This window comes from Arctopsyche grandis, chromosome 10, assembly GCF_051622035.1.
Source record: "Arctopsyche grandis isolate Sample6627 chromosome 10, ASM5162203v2, whole genome shotgun sequence".
Classification (NCBI taxonomy): Eukaryota; Metazoa; Arthropoda; class Insecta; order Trichoptera; family Hydropsychidae; genus Arctopsyche; species Arctopsyche grandis.
The window spans coordinates 6200882-6222702 of record NC_135364.1 but is presented as its reverse complement, the minus strand read 5'-3'; the positions used below and the strand labels follow the sequence as shown (position 1 = coordinate 6222702).

Sequence of the window (21821 nt, the reverse complement as noted above, 5' to 3'; positions counted from 1 at the left end):
TACTTTTGCCCACAAATACCATACCTTTGTACAACCATAGGCAAACAATAAAACTTTATAAAACTAGCACAACAGTGTTTCGTTAGGCCGGGATACGGTCAACACACATGTACCCCGCCTACAATTTCATTATATAAAACACTTGTATACATATGTACAGAATGTTATTGAGAGTTGGCGCCTTCTCGCTCTCAGACAGAAGCGCGCGAAAGAGACAGAGCGTCTTTTTATTATTGAATGCAGTGTAACAGCATGCTATTCACCTATTCACTGACATTAGACAAGCCCTTCACGCCAAATCTCAGTAACAGATCTATAGCTCGACGACGAAATACTCCGAAAAAGTCAAGAAAACGAATGTCAAAATATTTCAAGTGTGTGGAACAGAGTAGACCCATAAACTAGTTTATATTTTAAATATTTTTACCTCAACCGGAAGTAGAAGTTTTACTCTAGTGAATCGAGGTTATTTTATCATTTTTAAATCCATTTTGTACGCATCAAATCTTGATTGTGTTGAGCTACAATTTTTACTGTACGAAGAACACTAGCTTTTTTTCTATAGTGGCAGCATTGAAACAGAAGCGTCAGCTGTCAAAGTGACAGACAGAAAACATGTGGGAAGACGCGAATATAAATGAGACGATCGCTTGTTCAGAGGGGAGTGAAATTGGGGGTGACGATGGACTCGAAGCCATCCAGGGGCCCCAGAAGAGGGGCCGCGCCCCCGGTCGCCCTCCAAAAGATGGCAGATCCGTTCTTCCAAAGATCACAGTAATTCACTACTCAAACAATTGAATTACATTCGCATTCGACAAAACACACTAATAGTCTATTTCTTTTAGATGTCAAAATGCGAGTATTGCGAATCGGTGTGCAGAACAGGAAATATGCTACAACGTCATGTTATTAAACATCATCCCGACAAACGGAATACATTCCCGTGCACACTATGCGCACTCTCTTTTTCATCCAAGGTATAATTTTGTTTATATACTTTTTTCAATAGCAGTAAAACTTTATAAGTTTAAGAGTCCAAGCAATAAATTTAAGTGATAATAATATTTCAAATGTGCAATATATTTGTTGAATGTTGGAATAATTTATTAAATGTTAAATATGTAGGCAGGGAAGGTATGATGACTGTGTCCCGGGCTGTAGAAACACGTGTGTGTTTGGAAGAGGATCTTTATTGCTCAGTTAATACAGGTGTGTTTGTATGTACAGCGAAGGAGGTAAATCCTCAGCTTCGGAGGAGTGAGCAGGCTGAGCTCCTGAAGCTCACTAGTATCTGGGGATGATGCGCTGGTTTATATACTAGTTGATTATAGACTAGTGAGATCATATTCTGGAAGATTCCTACGGGGTCAAGGTTATCCTTTGTGTAACTGTGCCTGAATGTTATGTGATAAGGTCATCGTCTCTGGGGGTTTCCGTGTACTCATGATTGCGTATCTAGAACGAGTTGATGGTGTCTTTGGTCTAATTCGAACGAAGGCATTTCGGCCAAGATTGATTTTACGTGTTCGTACAGGACGCGATGATGTTATAGTACAGCTCGAGTTCGATTGGGGAAATAAGTGAAATCATCGACCTCGATTCGGGATAGTAGAAGTTGTGCTATATTCGTACAAATATAATGAAAGTTAAATATAATAATTTTTTTTCGTGCAATATATTTATAAAGAGTGTAAATTATTATTATGAAAGTGAAAATGATTAAATAAAAAGTTCATTTAATTAGCACCCACTTTGTCAGTGTTGTCCGATTGAACACACCAGCCATTTTCACATCTATAATCAACTGTGTTATTCACATGACGAGCAGAATCCATCCTTGCTCATATTAATCTTCCAATTATTTGAATATTTAAGAGACTACTTGAAAGGTATTTTATATATGATTATATTAAATTTGTAAATTTTGCAGGATGAATTGTTGCGACACGTATTGGATCATTGGGAAGTTGGAACAACGTGTCCTCTCTCGGATGATTGTAATTGCAAATTGAAATTTACTAGGCGCGCTGTGCTAATGTCACATTTATTGAAGAAGCATCAGGTATTTTGGCACTTTGTGTATTCCGGATATTTTCATGTTCAATAAAATCGTTTTTCAATTTTATTTTCTAATTTCAGGTTACCGAAGTAGTCCGATTGGTTCCTAAAAAATATGTCAAAAACAAGGTATTTATTTTATTTGTCTGTTGTTTTTTAAATTTTAACTGTTAAATAAATTCATTTTTGTTTTTTTATCTAGAAAAATCCCATATGCATGTTTTGTTCTAAAACATTCCCGAAGTTAAGTTTACTTGAAAGGCACATCAGAGTTCACACAGGAGAGAAACCTTTTGTGGTATAGTTTTCAGTAGTTATGCAGCATCAATTTACATATGTACATATATTGTTCAAAGTTCTCATTGTACACGTGTTTTAGTGTAATCATTGTGGTACTGGATTTAGTCAAAAATCTACTCTGAACCTTCACATTTTAAAACATACAAATGACCGACCTCACAAGTGTTCCCGATGTCCGGCTTCGTTTAATCAACGGGGTAATAAAATTTTCTCAGATTGATTTAATCATAAATTACAACTACATAAATAGTATTCTAAATTATTATTTTTTTATTTAGGTAATTTAAAAGTACATCTAAAGTTATCACATCCATCTGTGATTCCACAGGATGCCATCAACTGCCCTTATTGTTCATCCATTTTCCGACACAAACAGTTTATGGAAGCTCATATAAATAAATTTCACAAGGTATTCTTAGTTTTATATTCATATATTTACATATCCGGTAAATATTTCGTGACGTTTTGTTCGAATTTCAAGTTCAATTTGCTCGAAAGACATATTTTTCGAATAGCAATTTATGGAATGCGTATTGTGAGCCAATTTTTAAACCGGCGGTAATATGTTTATTATGTAAACGGAAAAATCGCGAATACGGAATACCTGATACTTGAGTTCTCGTTAGTACAATATTTCGCGTACGTAGCTTTCGATTGATGGAGTTTTTGGGTGCTAGATGTTCCGTGATTGAGATATTAGTGACGTGCGCGAGATCGCTTTTTGCGGAATAATCACCAAACCGTTTATTGATATTGTTGCGTAGGGGTGGGTGGAGGATTCAAATAAAAGGCCAAAGTCGTTTCATAGCATTTATTGGGTGATTCAAGAGATCCACGCACTGTCCGTGCTCCGTCCAGAATGCCTTGATATCGCCTAAGTACGTGCTTATAACGGGCAGGTCGCTCACTGCAAATTCGACGTCCGGTTACTTCCCTATTGTTTAGGCACGTACCCGGATATGCATTCCCACGATCCAAGGTACTCAGTCCCACGCTATCGCGCTGTCAGTTCTGAGTACTCCACGGGAAAGCGACCGAGTGCCGTTACTGCCGCTAAGTGCATTCGGGGGTCTCTCATTGTTAGCCGACTTGCACTTAAGCCTGGAGATAATCCTCGAAACCAATTATGTCAAACGGCGCACCGTTTGACATAATTGGTTTCGCTGGATATGCACTCGCTGTACCGTTATTTTTCAATTAACAGATGGCTTAGTAACATATAATTTTCAAACTGTTACGTAGGGGTGGGTGGAGGATCCAAGTAAAAGGCCAACAGTCGTTTCACAGCATTTATTGATGATTCAGGAGATACACGCAGTGTCACGGCTAAGTCCAGAATGCCCTGATATCGCCTACGTACCGCCTTATAAAGGGTAGATCTCTCAGGACGCCTAATCTGTTTACCTGTTGTATAGTCACGTATTCGGATACGTATTTCCCCGATATTGGGTCTCCCCGTACCGATTCTGAGAAATAACTAATAACGGTCATTGTTTAGCCTAAATGCACTTAGAGTCCAGATATAATCTTTGGAAGTAAGTGCATGCATTTAGTTAATCCGATAACAGATATCCGTTGGTCTAAGTACAATTCGCTCAATCCACGGCGTACGTAACAAAACTTATTTAATTTAAAGCTTTAAAAAAAGATTCCCCTCCTAATGACGAATAAACCAATTTTAACAAATTGTACAAACAATTTTGTATCTGTTACCTTTTGCAGCTATATTGTACATGTTGCAACCGTTCAAACACATTTTTTAAAAACCATGAAAACGTGATCGACTCTGGTTCCAGATTCAGAAAAACGCAACATCATCAAAACAATAATATTTTTATGTTTTAAATAAACTTGAAATTATCAATACAAAAGCGCCATATATTCGTCAACGTAATAATTTACATTTGAACAATTTGTCATTCAAGGATTTTGTCGATCGAAAAATGTGTCGTTCGAATGACTCGCTCTTTGATAAATTGCCATTTGAGTAACTCTCTTCGACCAACTCGCATTCGACTAATTGATTTCGAATAATTTACCTAGAATTATACATGTAACTTTTTTCTGTGTGAAAATATAATTTTTTTAAATTTCAGAATTTGACCGACGATCAGATGATTTCCGACACAATTAATGACGTCATGAAAAGTCTAGCAAATCTGAATGAAAATTCACAGACTGATATTGAGATGATACAGAATGCTCTATTTCCAGACGATTCTTCTTCTAAATTAGTGCGTATCATTCTGTTTTTTTTTTTGCATTTCTATTACGAATAATTTTTGTAAGTGCTCTTTTATAGGATCTCTTAACGAGCAAAGATTTGTGTCTAACTTCACAAAAATCTCCTTCAAACATTTTCTTGACAAATGATGACAGTAAAAATAAACCAACGAGGAAAACCTATCACTGCAATTCATGTCCAAAAGTTTTTAAAAAGAACACAGATTTACTAAGACACTTCTCTATACATCTCAATCTCAAACCATATAAGGTAATTTCATTCCAAGCTTATGTATGTATGTAAATAGCTACAATTTTTTCCCAATGTTTTTGTAATTTATTGCAATATTTTTAGTGTAACATATGTGATAAGAGTTTTCGTCAATCTTCTCATCTTTATGTTCATCAAAAAAAGTTACATAAAATAAGGTAATTATTTATTTGCATACATTTATCAGTGCTTAATTTTTTATTTGGACGTACTTAACATTTTAATATTTTATTTGAAACTAGAACAAATCATGAAAAAATAGATAAAGACAACACGGATAAGACTGACTATTCTCAATTAGTTATCAATGGAATCAATAAGGAAGACCACACGAGTCCTATAAAATCATTTCCAAATTTATCATTGGAAAATATCAACAGCGATGATAACTTGAGTTTCCAATTACTGTCAACGGAATCGATGGTCGACCAGAGCAACATTGACACTGATATTTCGTCACTATGCAACAGTTCAGTCTTGAATAGCACCAGTTTTAACAATGCAGATTCCGTTCTCAATTTCAGCATAGAGAATATTTATATAGACCCAAATTATTTTCCGACAATCACCAATACTGATCAGCTGAACGTTACGAATGAACAACAAATAGCACCGTTTGAAAACAATATCTTGGAACACAACAAAATTACACCCAACGAAACTCATCCACTAGATAATGTGTATTTAGAAAATATTTTAGTCGACATCAACGGAGAGCACAACATAATCGATGACAATTCAACGAATACGTTAACAAACAATCCAAGTTTCATAATAGATGGTGTCATCGATTATGAAATGGGCATTGATAATTTTAATGAATCTAATATTGAAAAAGAGAACGAGTTGCAAAATAACGTTCAAATCGTATCCATGTCACTACCGAATTTAAGCGAGGAAAGTGCTCAAGCATTCACACCGACTGTTGATAACGTTCTTATTAATTCCAACAATCAAATCACCGATGTTGATATTCTGTAAGTTTTTATATACATATAACTGATTGGTTTAGTTTAAAATTTCACTCTTCTAAAAGTTAATTTTTCAATAGGAAATTTGTCGACCAAAATGTGAATCAAAGTGATGCAAATATTGACAAACGAACGAAGAATAAAAAAAACTCTGAATCAACTATAATGAAGAACGAATTGAAAATGTTCAAGGTATTTTAGGCATTTAATGCACAACCTCTTGAGTTGATGAAGACTCGAAAAATGAACTCGTAGTATGAGTTCATTTTTGGCGGCTCGTTCATATGTGCTGCGGGGCTGCAGTCCTCCCAGTATAGTACAAATGCATACTATTTTTGTCGTCCACGTGGGCTGCAGGCTGCAGACCTCTCAATTGAAATGTATATAATATCGCAATTCTGTGTCTGTCTGAGATAACGCTCGCCGTACTATAATAGTAGTTTCGAGTATGTATTGAAGATATATGTACGAGAGAATGTATTGGTGCAAGCGAGATCGCATGTAGTCCGACCGTTGTACTCTGTGAGGTGGATTACATGCCATCTCGCTTGCACCCAAAATATTACGCGATACAACCATATACACAACGAAAGCATTTAATTTGCAATTACCGCTCGAGTTAGTACGTTTAGATAAAAAAAAATATATTGAGATAGAAAACCAATCCTTATAAACGAGGTGAAATAAATGCAAAATAGCATGGAGAAAAAATCCATAAAAAAAAATATATTTTTGACTTTTAAAATTCGCTAGACAATTAATTATAAGTATTTTAAATCAATAAAATATCACAACGAATAGGAAAAACGTCTGACAATTGATTCCAATACTCACTTTGAGCACAACAATACTATATATACAATACAATCCAATAACTGTAAAAATCGCGCATTTTTTTAAACGCTCATATCTCGTAAACGATCCCCAACAAACAAAAATCATCATCATATTCGAATTCAGTGGGTCAAAGTTAGAAAAGGTTGGTTAGTCTCCGCTCTGCTAACTCAAAAACGTAATTTTTTTTGTTGCTCAGTGTAATTTATGCGCATACTTTAAATTTGATAATTAATTTATGCGCATACATTAAGTCAGTGAACACGATATAACATATGCGTATTTAATTATAACTAGTATTGTACCCGATGACATATCATCGCATGGGTGTTGGCATATTAAGTTATTAAATTAAAAAAATTGAAAGAAATGTGTCGTCGGTCATGTGTTCGATCCCCACACAGTCAATTTTTTTTCAAACCCTTTCAAATATATTTATATTTCATTGTTTAATATGAAAAAAAAGGTAAAAACTAGCTATCTACATTTATGTAAAAAAATATAAAACACCAATAGAAAAATTAATTAAACAAATTTTCAATAGATGGTGGTAAATTCTCTGCCAAGAGGAAACATTGGTAACCAACAGTATATATAGAAGTTTTTTTCTTTTATTATTGTATTCGTATATACGTTTTGGCAGTGGTTTAGCCATTAAGTACATATTGTTGCGTATGGGTGGGTGGAGGATCCAAGTAAAAGGCCAACAGTCGTTTCACAGCATTTATTGATGATTCAGGAGATATACGTACTGACAGTGCTCAGTCCAGAATGACCTGATATCGCTTACGTACCGCCTTATAAGGGGTAGATCTCTCAGGACGTCTAATCTGTTTACCTACTGTATAGTCACGTATTCGGATATGTATTCCCACAGTATGAGAAGTGCAATCATTGTTTAGCTTACATGCACTTAGCTTGTCGCTAATCCTTAAAACCACTTATACCAGTCGCACGGTATGCATTTAGTTAATCCGTTAACAGATATCCGTTACAGATAATCCTTGAACGGTCACACAGTCTCTGGGATTCTATTCGCTTAATCCGCGGCGTACGTAACAATATGTACGTATGTCGAATCGAAACGATTATTATAGTACTGCGAGCGTTATCTCAGACAGAATAGTCTGTCCGTCAAAATAGTCACCCGTCGCTCAGCCTGAGCGACAGGTGACGTCATTGTCAAATGCGCTGCGCAGGAGCGTACACACATTCATCATTTCGAACGGGTGAATAGTTATATGTTATTTATATACATATAACTATACATACAATTTTATTTCAATTCGTGTATCAAAGCCACCCATTGAAATCAATGGGCACAACACTAGTAGTACATATGCATGCAATTTTTGTTTTCATTTTCATTACCATACATACGCACATAGTAGGCAATAATATGTCGTTCGTATTGTTGCTTACTATATATTACTTAATTTTATAAGTTTGCATTATATAAACAACATTTGTTAAGATACTTTTGTCAAATTCATTAGAGGATTGGATTCTTCTTGCAGAACTACTTCCATATACAGTTTAATTGTGACCGCATTTCATATTCAATACTGAAGCACTCTATCAGAGGTGTCTCCTTAAAGATTGTAGCCATGAATACATATCACACAACTCATTCTATTATATATAAACATATTTATTTATTTATTTATTTTATTGTTACAAATCAATACACACTCGACATTACAGATTTGCTCCAATGCGACGGGTGTACGTTAACGAAATACAGAATACATATACATACAATCAGAACTCAGAAATACAGTAATACATACATATACAATCAGAATATATAGCATATAACAATTAATCAGAAATAATAATCATAGAGACATCTATGGATTAATTTTAGATTTTTTTGTATACAATTTTTATACATATAATAAATACGAAATTATAGAGATGTCTATAGAGATATCTATAGATTTCAGATTACTGTGTATAATTATTACAAATTATACACAGGCAGATTTTGTGACAACAGGATTAGATCTAATACCAATTTTCAGGAACCGTTTCAGCAATGATCAGATAAAATTGGCAAACTCTGATAAAGAAACAATCGATTTGGAGTCACAAAACCCCCAAATCTAACCAGCAGGGGCGAGGACTACATGAATACATCTTTAATGTTTTGGAACTGACGAACAGCCAAATCAATGGGTAAATCGAACTTAAACGACGTGAGTCGGTCCAAACTTTGCAGACTGTCTTGAAAACCGGTGTTGGCAACATAACTCGTCAGCGACTAACATATTTGCATTATAGTTTTATTTCTTGAATATAACGTTAAGCCAAGCCACCAATTTGTTGGCGTTCAGTCCGGCACAGATATTCAGCACTCAACATGCTTTCTTTGTTCGAGATCGCTGTATTACCCACAATGTCCAAATTAAACCTCTGAGACAATTTCCTAGCTGGTGTTGAGTTATAACTAGAGATAGGATAGTCACAGTGCTATCCATTGTTCGGCAAACCTTTAACAATGCATTTACAACCTTTGAACAATACACGGCCCCCTCAGGCTCCGGTGACTAGTTATAACACTCGCCATTACTCACCTCGTAATATCGCAATATCAGTTCCCATGCATGCATCTGCTTGGAGCTCAATCCTCGACGCATCGGGAAACAACCCACGAACGGGACAATACTGTTGACTTCGCTCATAGGCAACAATCCGTGCTGGACGAGATCTCGTATGTTCCCCACTATGTATGTACCAAAGCATTAAGATTAGGAGTGGGGGTAGATATTTAAGGGACATATACATGTGTATATGTCCCTTAAAACTCCACTCCTAATCTTAATGCTTTAGTACAAGTTCACCTTTCGAGTCTTCATCAACTCAGAGTTTATGCCGTAAGGGCCACCGATTTCAAACGACACATATAGTATCATAAATAAGTTTTTTTTTTTAATAGGAAATCTTGAAAATCAGCAAGCAAAAGTATAAAGACCCACCGTTGAGCAATTGTTGCGAGTTTTGTCCGGCCAGCTTCCGCAAACCTTCGGATCTCGTCCGACACATTAGGACTCACACTAAAGAAAAACCGTTCACGTGCGAGATCTGCAAAAATAGTTTCGGCTTCAAGTCGACGTTGAAATGTCACATGCGTCGACATTTTTCAGACGAACGGCAAAAATACTCATGCCAAGTAAATATCAATATCAAATCTACGAATGTCTCCAATCACTTGTATGTTTGATTTAAATTTAAATTTCAGGTCTGTGGAAAAAAGTTTTCTACAACAAGTGCCTTATCATTACATAAAAGCGTACACATCGGAAAAAGACCTCATTCTTGTCCGATATGTTTCATCAACTTCAGAACAACTGGACATAGGGACACTCATTTAGAATCTCATTTCAGAATAAAAGGTATACGTTTAATTGTATTTCAAATGCATTTGTCTATGGAATAGCATATTCTAATGGTTTTTATTATTTTATAGATAAAACAAAACCTCAAACTGAAATTCAAACATTCCAATTGTGACTTTTGAATAATAAATAAATATAATTTTAATTTTAATAAAAAAAACTATCGTTTTATTATAAATAATATAACATTATAATATATATTATGTATATATAAAATATAAATATACTGTAAAATTACATTATGATATATGTACATGTATAAAATCAAACTTTTGAACTTGTTTAATGTGCATTTTTGTTCATAGCACTGCCATTTTATTCAAATTAGTTTTAAGCTATGTAGAATCTCTTTATTATTTTGGCACTATAATGAATAGCTGAACGAAAACATGTACATATGTAAGTTGCCTTTTAGGAGAAGCTTCCTCCGGGAAACCACAAAGATACGAATATCATCAGCAAAGATCCGCACAAAAAAAATTATTCATTATTGTCATTCTCCTAGAAAAATCATGCTTTTTTGCTCTCTTGCTTTGAACACTAATGGGGAAGTCTATTGTTATTTGTGAGAAGCATAAATCGAAGGCCCATCTTTAATCATCAGTTCTTCCAGAATTTATTTAATCACAATATAAATACACCGAGCTGTGTTACACACGTCTCTTTTGATCTACAGTATTTCATCATCATCATCATCTACAGTCGTTCACCAACCACTGCTGGATGAAGGCCTCTCCAACATGCTTCCACTCGTCTCTGTTTTGTGTCTCATCCATCTTACGCCACACATTTTCCTAATTTCGTCTACCCATCTTCCCTGTGATCTTACTTTTACCCTTTTGCATTCTCTCAGGTAACATTCAAGCACTTCTTTGGTCCAACTTTCGTTCATTCTTTTAGCCATGTGGCCCGCCCATTGCCATTTCAATCTCTTTACTCTATCCACTATGTCCACTTTTCTTTCCATTCTTCTCAACCACATGTTCCGCTTCCTGTCTTTCCTCGGTATGCTGAGCATACAGCGTTCCATACTTCTTTGAGTGCATTGGACTTTATTTAAAGTGCATAATCATTTAATAATATAATACTTATCAAAACTGATTGTCAATGAAAGTGTGTCTGTAATGACGTGAAATATGAATGGACAGACAAAAAGTGTAGATTTCCAACATTACTGACTCAGTAATTGAATCTACTGGCTTGTTTATGCATATGTGCTTCCTTTTATACTGATGAATACTAACTAACACATCAGCTCATTTCGAGGTCGTGATGGCTCGTCCAAAGTGTGATTTCTTTTATGATGTCGTCTCAACAGATACGATTGGGTGCACCGATACTCGCAAATGCTGCATTGGAATGGTTTTTCACCGGAATGCGTCATCTTGTGACTCTTCAGCTGGAACCTGGTGTGACAAGTGTACGAGCACTCGTCGCACGAGAACATCTTGATAGACAAATGAGTACGTTGGTGAATCTTGAGATAGTGCCTGTTGATGCACTTGTACGAGCACTTGTCGCACGCGAAAGGACGTTCGCCGGTGTGTACCATCCGCTTGTGGTTCTCCAAAGCCGACAGTTGGATCGATTGATATGGACAGAGATCGCACGTGAAGTTTTTGTCTCCTGAGTGTGTCTTCTTGTGGACCATGAGTGTGCTTTTGGTCTTCGCCTTGAAGCTGCACTCGCTGCAAGCGAACCGCTTCTCAGTGGAGTGCTTGTTGTTCTTGTGGGTCTTCAGAGCTGAGGCTGAACGGCATGTATAGTGGCATTGATCGCACAGGAATGGTCTCTCGCCGGTGTGTAGTCTCTGGTGTTCCTTCAGGTGTGAAGATTGAGCGCACCGGTACGAGCATATGTCGCATGAGTAGGGTTTATCGCTCGTGTGGGTTCTGGAATGACGTTTGAGGCTCGAAGAGTTTGTGCATTTGTAGTCGCACTCTTTGCAATCGTACGGCTTCTCGTTGGTGTGTGTTAATTTGTGATTCCGCAGTGAGGAAGTCTGAATGCATCTGAAGTTGCACAGTTCGCATGCTAGGGGCTTCTCTCCCGTGTGAATGTGCATGTGGATTTTTAACTGTGATGGTATTTTAGTTTTAAAGGCGCAATGGAGGCAGTTTCTGATCTTGGCTTTTGATTTTATAGTCTTGATTGGTTTCTTTTTGGATGGTTTTTTTGATGACTGACCGTTTTCAATTGCGCTTAGTTCATTTTGTTCCATATTTTCGCCGTTGAATGTATCATAGTTGTTTTTACTACTGTTGCTTTCATCGCAAGATACAAAACTTGGAACTGGTTCTAATCTGATAACACCATTTAAGCAGTTTGCGGTCTGTATCGAGTCTTGTAATGCAGACAGATTATCAGCTATGAAGTTAATTTTCTATAAAAAGTAAAGAATATATTTGTCAATTCTATAGTTTGTACTCTATTTTTTCTATAAATTGTATTCTATGAAGTTTTACCTCTTCATCTGTTTGAATTATTGTCTGATTCTCTATCAATATACTATCAGCTCTTTCACATTTGATTTTGAAAGAATACGCATTTTTTATGTCATCGAGACAAGATAAACAAACATTATTAGGTAAGTGGTCGTTTGGGTTGATCTGAAAGTAAAATAAAAATGTTTTGTTTGATCTACAAAAAACTATAATTCAAATTTAAACTTTATACGCGAAAAATACATATCAACACATACTTGAATTTGGCAAAAAGACATTATTATTTCATAGATATGTAATGTTTCATCTTGCCAATAGTCCAAAAGAGAGCATCCCAAAGGTCGTCTACGTAGACAAGTACGGCACACAAGTTCCGACATCATTTAATTTTCGGTATAACGAGAGTTTTACTTTCATTCACATTTTGTTTAAAATAGATACAGCAAATAAAAAATATACAATATAAATAATATTCGAATATTGAAGTATTAAATTTGTATCAATAAATATACAATCCAAACATACATATAAAGGCAGGGATTTTAATGCCATGAAATGCGGTGGAACGGCATTTCGGTACCTTTTTGTCTCGGCATTGTTTTTGTTTGTTTCAAACGAATATTCTATGTGATATAATTTGAATACAATCTTTTCCAATGAAGACTTGACAAGAAGTGAGTTCAGGCAATTTTTTTTTTTCAAAAAAAGCTTTGTATATATATATATAATCGATTTGGTATTTATATTGGATATAATACTAATCACAGTGACAGCTGTCAAAAAATGACATTGGGAGCAGAAAGCTAAAATAAAATAATGTAGCCAGAGACAAAAATGATTTGTAAAGCTTTGGATGCTGTTTGAGGTTCGATGATTACTGGTCACAAATTACTCGTCACAAAGTCACTAAAATCTCTATAACGGAACATCTGGCAGCCGAAAAGTCCATCATACTAACGATAACTAACATAGTAACGAGAACTTGAGTGCCAAATATTGTGTATTCGCGATTTTCATGGCAAAAATTGACTTTGTGACCACCCCAATGTGACGAATAGTCCAATTACCGTTTGAATGGAAAAAGGATTATTACTAATAATTAATAAGATTTGTAATTTATAAGTCACACTGCGATAGACCAAAAGACAATTTTTAACATGAAAATCGCGAATACGGAATATTTGGCATTAGAGTTCAGGTTAGTATGATGGATTTTTCGTCAGATGTTCCGTTATAGAGATTTTAGAGACTTTTGAGCGAGCGCTTTGTGAAGAAAAATCACCGAACCGAAATATCATCGCTTGAGTGTTGGCATATTAAGTTATTAAATAAAAATTTTAGTGACTTTGGCAAGTGCTTTGGGACCAATAATCACCGAACCATTGTAATTATAAGGGAATATATTTCGGTTGGAACTTATAGAGGAAAATGTTGTACATATATAACATTTACGTTATCCTTTATACATATATTATGGGTCTACCTCACGCAACCGAAAGTGAAATGGTCGAAAAAGTAAAAATCAAAAATCAAAAATCAAAAGATCTTAAGTCGAAGGATCAAAAAAAAAGGTGCATGGTAAACGGTACTATGTATATATAATATATATATCAGTGGCTGATATATATATTATATAATATATATATCAATGGCAAAATAATATATATATTATATTATTTTTATTATTTCATAATTTTTATCATATTATTATCGTTTTGTTATTCTTATTATTTTGATATTTTTATTATACTGTTATTTTGTATTTTTTCTTTTTGTTTTCTCTAATTATCTTACTCTATTATCATTTTTGTTTCTTATTTTAAATGTTTAAGCTTTTCTTTTTTTACCTATATGCGAAAATTATTAATGGTTTACTTAAAATAATTATATTTTTTTTTACTATCAATCTATGTAACATAATAAACTGTAAATTTTCCAAATAAATAATAAATAAATAAACAGCTTAAACATGGCGAATCTAATAGTAAATATTCATTTGTTTTCACGAAAATCACTCGAGTGGGCCGCGAGTGGGCACGGTCTATAAATATGGGGCGTCGAGCGGACACGGCATCAGTTCGTCTCCGAGCACCGAAGCGGCAGCACGACGCCACGGCCACCAGTCACGGCAGTCACAGCAGTCACAGCGGTCACAACCACCACAGCACAGCACAGCACAGCACAACACAACACAACACAACACAACACAGACCTCATACCTCATCTGCCACAGCGATTTCACGCCAGCCTAGCAGCCGTCACGACCGCGATCAAAATGAACAGCGACGACTGCCGCACCACCACCTCACCCGCCGAAACTAAGCGGAGTGGCCGAGCTATTGCGGCGTCACACTCCGCTCTCAGGAGAGTCACGCGAAGTGTTACCACCTCGCGAGCAAACACTCCGAGGACGACGACGCCTTTGACTTTGACCGTCGACCGCAGGAGCGAAAGCCGTCGGTCGTCGGAAGCCCAAATTGACTCGTCGAATAGAGAAGCCGAAGCCGAAGCCGACGAGGTGATGGAAGCGGCCATCGCTCGCCAGGCGCGCTTCGTCGTCGACTATTGTAAAGACAGGGCGGATTCGAGGCCGTTCGACGAATGCGAAAGCGGAAGCGGAAGCGAAAGCAAATTTCGAATCAAAGCCATGGTGACGGTGGCGTTGAGGAAAAAAGCCAGAGATCCGAGCCCCGACGACACCATGGCGAGCGCGGTGGCGAAGAGGGTCAAGTTCGGTGTGGAGATTGCCGACGACGAATTGACGCGCATCGTGGATGCAAACTACGCTCCGCAGATGGCGAGAAAGGTAGTGCGAGTCAGCGGCAGAGATTCGTCCGAGTGCAAAGCAAACAACAACGCGTCTCGCCGCAGCCGGACGAAAGCGAAAATCATACATGAGGTTTTGCGACGAGAAGTCCAAGACATCGAATACGAGAACGGGCGCATGAAACAGTTGTTGCGGGTCCTCGGACTACGTGTACCCAGTTACGCTCGGGCGCAAAATCTGCAAGACACCAATTGCCACCCCGCTGAGGAAGAATAATTATTTTAAAAAACGGCCCGTTTCAGGGCCACCACATTTTTTTTTGTTTCTCGGTTTACATGCATATGTATTTTTTTTTGTTTCAGATAAATCAACAACGTCTATTATCGTCGTTCTACATACATACATACATACATATGTATAGGTAAGTATGTACATATTAGGTAAACTCCAATTTTTATTAGGCGCTATTTGCATGATGAAGGGCGACGGGTAAAAATAAAATAGGATTTTAAAAATAAATTAGGATGTTCTAAAATGGGGCCGCTATTATGTACATAATTTGTACATTTTGTGTACACATAGTACATATATACATATATTATCGATATGGTAAGCAACGTCAAGGCTTGAAAAAGCGATTCGCAACGTTCATTGTGCCTACATATTGTAAAGTTATTAAGAGAGACGCCCGTAGACCGATGACGTCATGGTGACGTCAACCAATGTAGGAGTCGGGCGTTGCGGCCAATGGCAGCGCCGGACTCCTCGACCAATGAATACTAGTGTATGCGCCGAGCGCTGACTGTCTATAACAGCGTTTCCCAACCTTTTTTGACTCGCGTACCACTTGGTAGTACCTACATAACGCTAAATTGTACCACCATATAAACATGATTGTATTTCATGAAATTTGTTTTTGCAAGTGTAATTATTATATATAGTATTTGCATGGTAAGGAATGAGAAGACAGGATACACGCAATAAGTAGATCTGTTTTGGTAAGAAATTTTGTGGTAAAAAGTTATTTGCGGAGTCACAATTATATCTTGTCTAATTCTAATTTTCTAATCATATGTACTTTCAATTTTATCTGCAACGTTAAAGATTATTATAGAACTGTTCTCAAGTTTCAAATTCAAGTTATTTATTTATTGAAGCGTGAACGCGGTAAATTTAAAAATGCACTCCAAAATCCATGCCGGATCTGAGGAAAACGTATCGATTGCCAGATTTTCGATCATCGACTGTACATATTGACGTCGACGATGACTTATTAAGATAATGTTTATCGATTACTAGTTGTTTTACCCGGCTTCGCTCAGTGTTTGTAATATAAATATCTCTATAGATGGTTCGCCTCATACATTACACGTCGATCACAGGCTGTCTTATTAAATAGATTTATATCGAGATGGATGAATATTCCTTCTGGTGTTCCGCAAGGCTCCCTCTTGGTACCTCTATTATTCAATATCTTCATCTTCGATATTGAAAAATGTTTTCAGAATTCAAGTGTACTATTATTAGCTGATGATATGAAGATTTTCAAGAGAATAGACAACCGAAATGATGCTTTGGCCTTACAAGATGATTTGTTCAGGCTAGAGGCTTATTGCAGCATAAATAAGTTGGAAATTGATGAAGCAAAATGCTCCTGCATATCCTTCACCAGAAAACTATGTCCAATTGACTTTCCTCATTCAATCAACGGACATAGACTCACAAGAGTATTGGAAATTAGGGATTTGGGATTCTTATTAAACTGTGATCTATCCTTTAGTAAACATATTGACAATTTATTTATTTATTTATTTAATAGTTTTGGACCATTGTGGCATTACAGGAAGAACCTAATGCGCCACAATGGCCTACATTTGAAAAATATATAAAAACATGATATAAAAAACAAGTAAACTGTAAATAAAGGAAAAAAGCAAAAGCAGAAAACATGGTAAAATAAAATAATAAAAAAAAAAGTAACAAAAGGAAAATAATACATCATTCAGAGAGAAAAAAAAATAACAAAAGTGTAAAAATTAAAAATAAAATCCATAAATCCCATTCTTTGTTTACACTGAACAAAATTAAAATAGTATATTAAAATATACAAAGGAGAAAGAAAAAGTAAAATAAAATAAAACAAAATATGAATAAAAAATAAAATCACAGCGAGGCCCAAATGGAAGAGAGTAGATTAAGATTCCACTCATTCATCACATTCAAATTAAGAAAGTAATGATGAGCGCAGGTTACCTGATAAATATGTTAAGATAATATCCGACAATCTACGCTCCCCAAGGTGGAAAATATCACATTCAGGGACAGCAGCAACGATTTCATTGAGAAGTCGAATAGCTCTTGGAATAGGAGCCATTTGAAAAAGAACTGTGCGAGCAGCAGGTAAAACCATCAAATGATGATGTCTACCACGCACATAATTATTAGGGACATAAAGTCCCAACTGTTCCAGCAACAACGGGCATGACGTATTACCACGCAATAGCTGGAGAACGAAACGAATTAACGAGAAGTTTCTCCGAAGTTCAAGGGAGTTATACCCAAGCATGCCCAAAAGGAAAGGAGTAGGATAGAGATATGGGTAGTACCCATACTCTTTCTTATAAAGAAAACGAAGAAATGCTTTTTGCACTTTTTCTATAATAAGAGAGTAGTTTGCTTCATGCGGATTCCACACAATTGCATTATACACTAGCTTACTTCTAACAAGCGAGTTGAAAAGCAAGCGAGAAGACAAGGTGTTGGAGAATAATCTAGCATATCTCAAGAGAAATCCAAGTCGACGAAAGGAAACGTCAGCGATTGTCTTGATGTGGTTGTGAAAGGTGAATTGAGGATCAAAAGTGATACCCAAGTCGACCATTGATTCCACGCGCTTCAACAATACGGATCCAATGGAATATCCGTGACAATAGAGCGAATTCGCACGTCCATTACTCATAATGGCACATTTACTAGTATTAAGTTCAAGCCCTAAACTGGAACTGAACTCTAAAACAGCGTTAATATCAGCTTGAAGGAGAAAGGCTTGCCTCTCATTCTTAACAGCAAAGAATAGTTTAACGTCGTCTGCAAACAAGAGACATGAAGCATTGCGTAGTACTTTAGGGAGGTTATTAATGACTATTGTAAATAGTAAAGGGCCAAAGGTGGACCCCTGAGTTACACCAGATCGCGTAAAAAATGAAGGAGATTCATAAATACCATATCTAACAAATTGCTTCCTATCACTAAGATAAGAAGCAAAGAGTTTAAGAAGACGTGGACAAAAGCCCACTTCAGCTAATCTGATCATAAGAGCGTCATTGTTAACAAGATCAAATGCTTTTCGAAAGTCAAAGTAGGCTACATCAACTTGTTGTCCACAGTCAACTTTAGACATGGTATAATATGAAAAGCAGGCAAGATTAGTGGTAGTGGAACGACATGGTGAAAAACCATGCTGCTCATCACACAACAATCTTTTGAACTGCAAAAGAATCAAACGGTAAAGGATATTATCGAAAATTTTGGGAATAGCCGAGATGATAGCAATAGGTCTGTAATTTTCAACCTCATTTTTAAATCCACTTTTATGAATGGGAATGACCGAGATGATGATTCCATTTTTCAGGATAACTACCAGAACCCAGAATAAGGTTAAAAATAAACTGAAGAGGCTCTAAGAGCGAATTACAGCATGCCTTTAATACGTCAGGGGGCACACCGTCAGGCCCAACAGACCCCTTCAGCTTCAAAATTGCTATCCTAACATCTCCAAGCGAGACCCGCGGAATGTCTATACCAACACCTTCAGTACCAATTTGAGAAGCCAAATTAGCATCAAGGGATGGTGATCTCTGATCAAATACAGAGCTAAAAAAACTAGCAAAAGCATTAGCGATCTCAGGACCGACACAACTTTTATTATTAAATGAGAACGAATGCTCAAGGCCATGTGAAATATGCTTACTCTTAATAAATCTGAAAAAGTGGTGAGGATTACTTGCGATAGCACTCTCCATCTCTTTGAGATAGAGGGTATAACGCTCACTCACACCACGTTTCACGATCTTCCTAAGAATCCGGAATTTCTCATAGTCACGAAATGATTGGCTACGTTTCCATCTTCTATGAGACAACCATTTTGCACGAACATCAGTTATAAGTTTGGACCCAAACCACGGTGGAAAAACCCGACGATGTAGTTCTAAATTAAGATAACTGATGAACCGAGGAACATAACTGTCAAAAATATTATATAGTGTGTTATACAAAAATTCAACAGCATCACCAGTATTCATGAGGTACATTTGGCGCCAGTCCATAGAACGAACCTCATTATAAACCAATTCAGAATCAACGCGAGCAAAATTCCATCGTGATGAAGGAACCCCAACAGATGAACAAGCTGAAACAGGTCTCACAGAAGACAAAAACAGAAACTCAATTTGAAATGCATCATGATATAGGTCCTCAGGGATGATCGCAGTTCCTTTTGGGCATAGGATCATCGTTGCTGACACATTGGATTCATTCACCAACATAATATCAAGCTTACTTATGGGTGAACCAACCTGTACTAGGTCGCAATAAGAAATTACAAAATTAAATTTATTGCGGACATGAATATTGGCTCTAGGCATATTGAAATCACCCATTATTAATAATATGTCACGTTCATTTATGAAATCACGTACATTCATCATATTCGCAAACAATAACTCATATACATGGTTTTTCGCAGCGGGCGGAATGTAAACAACACAAATAAAAACTCTCGCAAATACAAAATCAACTCTCACCCATAAGTCCTCGCCAGAAGGAGTTTCGAAGTTCTTCAACCTGACAGACCGCAACCAGACACGAGAAGCAAATAAAACACCCCGACCACGTCGTTGCTCTCTGTCCCGACGATGCACTGTCCACGAAGAATCAAAGAACTCCGAATTAAAAAATGATGGCGTTAACCATGTTTCAGTTAACGCCACCATATCATAGACAATATAATAAATCGCCATATTAAACGCGGCCACCTTGGTCCTGAGACCGCGTACGTTTTGGTAGTACAAAATTGTAGACAATGTTGTAGCTCGAGCGTCGAAGGCTCTCGGGTTCGTCATCCGGTCCTCCAAATGCTTTATTTCTATTAAATCACACAAAATACTATATTGTGCATACGTAAGAAGTATTGTTGAGTTTGCATCCCAAGTTTGGAACCCAGAGTACTCTGGTGCAAGAGACAGATTGGAGCGCATCCAGAAGAGATTCTTGAGGTACATCGGCAGCCGTTTTGGATTATCCTATACATCCTATGAAGATGCTTGTAGGTGTCAGCATCTGCTTCCACTTGTCAAAAGAAGGGAGATAGCTGACATCTCAACAATTTTGAACATCCTTAACGGCTCGATCGACTGTCCTCAATTATTGAGCAGACTATCGTTGCGTGTGCCAAATAGAATGACCAGATGTAATGAGCTCCTTTACATACCTAATATTTTTTCTAATTATGGAAGAAGCTCATTCATCTGGCGTGCAAGCTCCACCGTCAACACACTAATTTCTACAATTTCTATGTTTGACTTACATATTTAATATTAATGCTATACAAGCTAGAGTGATTATTGCAAATTTATTTTTCGATGATTAATTTTATTGAAAATTTACGATTGTGATTATGAATTTTTATTTTGATGTATTTATTTTGTCTTTTTGTTTATTGTTATACATATATTATATTATTTCATAATTTTTATCATATTATTATCGTTTTGTTATTCTTATTATTTTGATATTTTTATTATACTGTTATTTCTAATTTTTCTTTTTGTTTTCTCTAATTTTCTTACTCTATTATCATTTTTGTTTCTTTTCTTTTTTTACCTATATGCGAAAATTATTAATGGTTTACTTAAAATAATTATATTTTTTTTTACTATCAATCTATGTAACATAATAAACTGTAAATTTTCCAAATAAATAATAAATAAATAAATAAACAGCTTAAACATGGCGAATCTAATAGTAAATATTCATTTGTTTTCACGAAAATCACTCGATTGGGCCGCGAGTGGGCACGGTCTATAAATATGGGGCGTCGAGCGGACACGGCATCAGTTCGTCTCCGAGCACCGCAGCGGCAGCACGACGCCACGGCCACCAGTCACGGCAGTCACAGCAGTCACAGCGGTCACAGCAGTCACAGCGGTCACAACCACCACAGCACAGCACAGCACAGCACAACACAACACAACACAACACAACACAACACAACACAACACAGACCTCATACCTCATCTGCCACAGCGATTTCACGCCAGCCTAGCAGCCGTCACGACCGCGATCAAAATGAACAGCGACGACTGCCGCACCACCACCTCACCCGCCGAAACTAAGCGGAGTGGCCGAGCTATTGCGGCGTCACACTCCGCTCTCAGGAGAGTCACGCGAAGTGTTACCACCTCGCGAGCAAACACTCCGAGGACGACGACGCCGACGCCTTTGCCGACGGCGACTTTGACTTTGACCGTCGCCCGCAGGAGCGAAAGCCGTCGGTCG

General features: G+C 36.8%; 2 protein-coding genes across 2 annotated transcripts; one reads left to right on the top strand and one right to left on the bottom strand.

The window, feature by feature from the left end:
- The first annotated feature begins 561 nt into the window (after positions 1 to 561).
- Positions 562 to 10204, top strand: LOC143917817 (uncharacterized). The gene is made up of 15 exons (XM_077439411.1): positions 562 to 774; positions 846 to 977; positions 1931 to 2062; positions 2140 to 2187; positions 2261 to 2356; positions 2438 to 2555; positions 2637 to 2767; positions 4455 to 4592; positions 4661 to 4852; positions 4937 to 5010; positions 5095 to 5829; positions 5904 to 6015; positions 9596 to 9829; positions 9899 to 10052; positions 10127 to 10204. The coding sequence occupies exons 1-15, from the start codon at positions 616 to 618 to the stop codon at positions 10168 to 10170; spliced, it is 2499 nt and encodes an 832-aa protein (XP_077295537.1). The 5' UTR covers positions 562 to 615; the 3' UTR covers positions 10171 to 10204.
- Positions 10205 to 11282: 1078 nt separating this feature from the next.
- LOC143917667 (uncharacterized) lies at positions 11283 to 13497 on the bottom strand. The gene is made up of 3 exons (XM_077439249.1): positions 12757 to 13497; positions 12521 to 12664; positions 11283 to 12438 (listed from the first exon to the last, which is right to left on the bottom strand). The coding sequence occupies exons 1-3, from the start codon at positions 12880 to 12882 to the stop codon at positions 11299 to 11301; spliced, it is 1410 nt and encodes a 469-aa protein (XP_077295375.1). The 5' UTR covers positions 12883 to 13497; the 3' UTR covers positions 11283 to 11298.
- Between the last annotated feature and the right edge of the window lie 8324 nt (positions 13498 to 21821).